We start from the raw sequence: 6,080 nt of genomic DNA on the forward strand, positions 1-6,080 counted from the left end.
AGCCAATCCATGGTTGGACCGAACGGGATGGGCGGTATATTTACGCGGGCGTAACCCCAGGGAATTACGGATATGCATTGAAAGCCCGACGGAAGATGCGGAGGGTGACGAGGGTACCACACGGGTGATTTGGGATACCATATTACGTGTTGCCAGCAAAAGCCAGAGTATCACCAAACGGACAGGACATTTGTTACGGATCGAAGCCGCCCGTACCGACATAGAGAAGATCCCATCGAAGCCATTGCAGGTATATATGAATACGGACGATGAGTTGGAGCGCCATGTCGACCCATGGCGCCGCATTTTGATGTTTTTCGCCCGCACCCAAGTTCAGCATGATTGGAACAGTCCGGTGTACCGGTTCAGTAAACGGCAACGCAAGGCGTGGGACGCATTATGGCATTCCGCCGAGTGTTATAAGGACCGGGCCGAGCCGATCCCCACCGACGGTACCGACCCGAACCCGGACGTATTACAACCCGTGGAAGCCGATTGTATGGAATTTATGATTGAATTGTTAAACCAGCGCATTCGATCGACCGAGTACGAGTTAGCGTTGGTGTGTGCATTGGCCGTGTTAGGTGTGAGTGACCATGACACCGGTCGACCATGGAAGGATCCCCACAGTTACCCCCAGATTTTGTCCAGCGTAATCAAGGTGTCCCGGTTCGTCGTTGTGCATCAGTCGTTTTTGTTAGACCCGGATGCGCGTGAGTTATTACAGGTTGGGGAGAATAAGTTAGTGGGGGAGTGGGATGACCCCAGTCCAGTCGATTATATATTTTCACATCAACGGGATAGCCGCAGTCCGCCCCAGACCCGAGCCACAACGCCCGAAGTATCCAGTTCGCCCGCATTTGGTAGTTTGCCCAACAGTTCCCCACCACCCGTTGCATTCACCCAGCAGGCACGAGAAGGCACCAAGACATGGCGCGAATGGATTCGTATCATGGTCACCGGGTTTATGGTGCACGGTACCGCCGGTCCGATGGAATGGATGATGGATTTACGCCGATATGGGTTAAAGGTCCATTACAATACCCCGTCCGTCGGGCATATCGGTTGGGGCAACGGGGACGAATTGTCGTACAAAACGATGCGGTTCACCATGGGGGCATTCCGCGGGTTCATTCATGGGTTGACGGCCAGCGCACGACAATTGATGGTCAACCAGATTTTGCGGTGCCCACCCGACCAGATTCCCGTCATCCCATGGGATCGTATAGCCGACGATTTCAACCAACCCAAGGCCGGGTGGAGTTTTTTGCAGGACGAGCGTACGCCGTGGCCCGTCGATGGATCCCGGTGGATGGTGGACCGGGTACGGGAGGAGCATCCATTGCAGCAGTGGTTTATGGAAGCCAGGACCAATCGGTTCAGTATTGATGCGATTCAACGGTTTTTCGGGTTCGTCAATGAGTTCAAGGAGAAGTTAGCCATTGTTTCGCATATCACCAGTGGGCAGCCCCCGCGTGGCCCCGAGTTATTGAGTATCCGTCACCGCAACAGTGCCGCCGGTGGACACCGCAATGTGTTTATTGAAGATGGATTGGTGGCATTTATCACCCGGTACCACAAGGGGTTTTACGCCAGCGGGGATGCCAAGGTGATTCATCGGTACGTGCCCCGCGAAGTGGGCGAGTTGGTGGTGTGGTATTTATGGTTAGTGTTGCCATTTGTCGAGATGTTGCAGGCATACCATGAAGAGGCATGCCATTTAGACGCCGTTCCCGACACGCATGCCACCAAGATGTGGGGGGTGGATGCCGGTAGTGGACGGGAGTGGACGCCGGCGCGGGTAACGGATGTGATGGTCCGGGAAAGTAAGATACGGTTACACCATGGATTGACGTTGGCCGCATACCGGGACATTGCCATTGCCATTAGCCGGCGGTATTTCAGCAATGCCAAACCGTTCCCACACAACGTCCGCGAGGATGGAACCGAGGTTATAGCCGACGACGAGGAGAACGAGGATGCCATGGACGACGAGCAATGGATCCGACATATTGCCGATTTACAAGCCGCGCACACGACCCACGTAGCGGAGATGGTGTATGGACGCATGATGAGCCAGCAGCAGGGGACCACAGCGGGTCGGCAGGCCGGGTTTCGGACGAGCAGCGTGCATTGGCATGATTTTTTAGGGTTTAACATCAAGGATATCCCGAGCCACGTATTGGGTAAGCGGCCACAGCCCCGGTGGAAGGACGAGGGGGTTATAATGCGGGACGAGCGTCAGCATTTGGTGGAGCAGACCAATATGACCGAGGCGTTGCAGCGGATGACCGGACAGCCCACGATACAGTTCCGCGGGGTGCAGGGGGCCGCCATCCGGTCGATTCAAGCGGGCCATTCCCGGGTGGTCGTGGTAATGCCCACGGGCGGTGGGAAAAGTATGTTGTTTATGTTGCCCGCGTGGGTGGCCCAGCGCGGCGGATTGACCGTTGTAGTAGTGCCATTGACGGCATTACGGGCGGATTTGCAACAGCGATGCCAGGCCGCCGGCATTCCATGTGTCGAGTGGGCCAGCCATCGACATCCCGATCATGCGGCCATTGTGTTCGTCACGCCCGAGTCCGTGTTCACGGACGGGTTCCAGTCGTTTTTGAACCGCCAGCGCGAGTTGATGCGGTTGGACCGGATTGTTATCGATGAATGCCATATGATGTTGAGCGAGTCCACGACGTTTCGCCCACGGTTACAGCAATTAGGTCGATTGCATCAGTGTGGCGTGCAGATGGTGTTTTTGACCGCGACATTGCCCCCATGCGAGGAGACCCGGTTGTTCAAGCGAATGCAAGTGGAGCGGGAGGACATCAGTATCCACCGCGAGCGAACCAGCCGTCACCATGTGGCATACCGGGTGTACCGGCCCGTGATTGCATCGGCATTTCGATCCCAGACGCAATGGATCGAGCAGCCCAGTATCCAACAGTTCATTCGTGACCGCGTACGGCGCGCGCGGCCCGGACGAGTGATTGTGTACGGCAGCACCCGGAATATTGTGACGCAGGCGGCCCAGATATTAGGATGTGCCGCATATTACAGCGACCAGGACAGTAAGTTAGGGATATTGGAACAGTTCCGACGTACGGCGAATGGGGTGATTGCAGCCACGAGTGCATTAGGGATGGGCGTGGATATTCCCGATATTCGATGCATCATTCACATCGGGTTTCCCCGGTCGTTGTTGGATTACGCACAAGAAAGTGGCCGTGCCGGACGGGATCAATTCCCCAGTGAAGCCATTATCATCCAGCCGGAAGGGTTTGACGAGGTCCCGGCATGGTTTGACCAGAACACGCCCCGCGAGCAAAGCGGGTTCGAGTTAGTCCGGCAGTACATGGCCAGTGATCATCAGTGTCGTCGAGCGGTGTTGGATGGTTATTTGGATGGGGAGATCGATGGAGATACCCGCGAGCAGTGCGGCGACCACGACCGGCAGTTCGGGTTCGTCGAGCAACGGTGTGATCAATGTGACCCCGATTGGGAGGCGGCCGAGACCGATGATAGGGACAGTGATACCGAGATGGATGATCCCCATACGAGCATCCCGAGCAGCGCGTCGGACGCCGGGGTCCCCATTGAGGCGCAGCATCGGTACCATCAGCAGGAGATGGTGCAGACGGCGATTTCGGAGCGAGTGCGGACGTTGCAAGCGCAGCAGTTATCGGACGAGGAGTTTTTAGCGCAGGAGGCACGGCAGTGGAACCACCGATGTTGGTTATGCGTGCAGGCGCAGCGGGATGATGTCCAGCATGATTTGTGGAGTTGCCCCGCGGGCGAGTGCAGAGTGTCGACGATGGGTGCGGGCGATTCGGGATTCGATACAGTATATAGCAGGAGGATTTTATTGTTGTTATTCGTGTGGTATGCCGCAGTCGATTTGTCCCGGTTGGGAGGCCGGGCAGCAATGTGAATACCGGCAGTTTTTGTATCCGATGATGGCGATGTTAATCCATTGGCAATGGGCCGATGGGCGACAGGGAGGGTACGAATGGTGGCGCCAGCGGATGAAGAGTGCCAATATCCGCGTGACGGATTTAGACGCCGTACGAGCATATTTAGCGCAGTCCGTGGACACCAGGCATTCCCGGTTAGCGCATGAGTATGTTTGGTTGCGTCGGATGTATCAAGAGTATGGGTTTTCGTGAGATTGCAAAGATATGGCAGGTATATATATAGGTAGATCGGTTAGGATTGGAGATGTATATTTCAGTACGAGATTTCCCGAGGAGACCAAAGAGATAGAATTTACATATCGTGGTTAGGGTTATCGATATTAGAGTTTCCGATAATATGGAGTTTAGGCGAGAGGGTAGTGATAAATTTAAGGGGTCAGGGTTATAGCGGCGTAAGGGGGTAGGGTTCCATGTTTCCGGGGTATGTTATTAGTATTAAGAATAAGGATATATATATAGATATATAAACGGAGGAGTATAATAAGGTAGGAAGTAAATAGATATTCGATAAATATAAATAGGATAGGAGGTAGAATAGTAGTAGCGAACAGGAGGAGGTTATTAGTTAAATCGAGGGGTAAGGGTTTTAATAGAGAGGGAGAGAGAGGGGGTAGGGATATTGTAGTATAAGGGGTTAGGATTATAACGGGGTAAGAGGGTAGGGTTATATTAAGATGTAGTAAGATATCGGCGTAGGGTAGAGTAGGATAATAAAATAAATATTTGGAAAGGGCAGTAGGGGAAGATATATAAGTGAACAGAGATCGGAGAGAAAGGGATATATATTAGGAGGAGGATTAAATTCGAAGGTATATGGATGGAGATATATATACAAGGGTAATAGGGATAGGACGATATATAAGAATTTCAAATGGGGAAGAAGGTTCAGAGTAGGATAAATAGGTCGGTAGAGTTTAAGATAGTGGAGTAGTGAAATTAGAAGGATAGTAGGTAAGGAGGTTAGATAGATAAGTCGGATAGAGAAAATAAGTAGGAGGTACGGGATATAATAGTAAAATAGTAGGAAAGGGGATTAGTATAGGAAGGAGGGTATTAATTATAATGTAAGAGGATGGTAGTAAGGATTATAGGAAGAATTAAAGTTATAAGGATTTATAGAGGAAGGGATATTATTAGACATAAGGACAGAAGTAAAATGGGATAGGAATAATAAGAGGAAAAGGATATAAAGGTAGTAGTGAAGTAGGTAAAAGAGGGAAGGAATAGTTAAGGGATATGGGTACAGGATATAGTTATAGTAAAGGGGTGAGGGTTTTATTAGCGAGAGGGTAAGGGTTTTATTAGCGAGAGGGTAAGGGTTTTATTAGCGAGAGGGTGAGGGGTTTCGTAGCGAGAGGGTGAAGGGTTTAGTAGTGAGAGGGGAAGGGTTTAGTAGTGAGAGGGGAAGGGATTTAATAGTGAGAGGGAAGGGATTTAATAGTGAGAGGGTAAGGGTTTTATTAGCGAGAGGGCAAGGGTTATCGCAGCGAGAGGGTGAGGGGTTTAGTAGCGAGAGGGTGAGGGGTTTAGTAGTGAGAGGGGAAGGGATTTAATAGTGAGAAGGGTGAGGGATTTAATAGTGAGAAGGGTGAGGGGTTTAGTAGTGAGAGGGGAAGGGATTTAATAGTGAGAAGGGTGAGGGATTTAATAGTGAGAGGGGTAAGGGGTTTAGCATGATTAGAAGGGTTAGGGTTATAGCATGATAAGAGGGGTGAGGGTTTTAGCATGATGAGAGGGGTAAGGGTTTTAGCATGATGAGAGGGGTAAGGGTTTTAGCATGATTAGAAGGGTGAGGGTTATAGCATGATAAGAGGGGGGAGGGTTTTAGTAGTAAGGTAATTAAGAGAGGTCAGGGTTTTAGTAGTAATATAGGTAATAGTTAGTAGTAGTGAGAAGTAAGGGTTTTAGGTATAGAAGACGGTAGGAGAGGTGAAAGGGGGATGGAAGTTTAGGAGAGGAGATGGATGTTTATTTAGGAGAGATGAAGTTAGGTGAATTAGGCGGGGTTGGGGTTAGGGTTAGGGTTAGGGCTTAGGGTTAGGGTTAGGGTTAGGGTTAGGGTTAGGGTTAGGGTTAGGGTTAGGGTTTAGGGTTAGGGTTAGGGTTAGGGTT

The 6,080-nt window shown here is 51.2% G+C and overlaps 2 protein-coding genes across 2 annotated transcripts; both read right to left on the reverse strand.

Moving 5' to 3' along the window:
• Positions 1–3,334: 3,334 nt before the first annotated feature.
• Positions 3,335–3,604, reverse strand: N7446_011790 (uncharacterized protein; the record flags this gene model as incomplete). Its single annotated transcript, XM_058520532.1, has 1 exon — positions 3,335–3,604. One exon carries the CDS (start codon positions 3,602–3,604, stop codon positions 3,335–3,337), a length of 270 nt encoding a protein of 89 aa, XP_058368056.1.
• Positions 3,605–3,612: 8 nt separating this feature from the next.
• N7446_011791 (uncharacterized protein) lies at positions 3,613–4,068 on the reverse strand (the record flags this gene model as incomplete). Its single annotated transcript, XM_058520533.1, has 1 exon — positions 3,613–4,068. One exon carries the CDS (start codon positions 4,066–4,068, stop codon positions 3,613–3,615), a length of 456 nt encoding a protein of 151 aa, XP_058368057.1.
• Positions 4,069–6,080: the final 2,012 nt, after the last annotated feature.

The sequence above is a fragment of the Penicillium canescens genome (genome assembly GCF_028828765.1).
Source record: "Penicillium canescens strain IBT 15451 chromosome Unknown utg000008l_segment0_segment0, whole genome shotgun sequence".
NCBI classification, from domain to species: domain Eukaryota; kingdom Fungi; phylum Ascomycota; class Eurotiomycetes; order Eurotiales; family Aspergillaceae; genus Penicillium; species Penicillium canescens.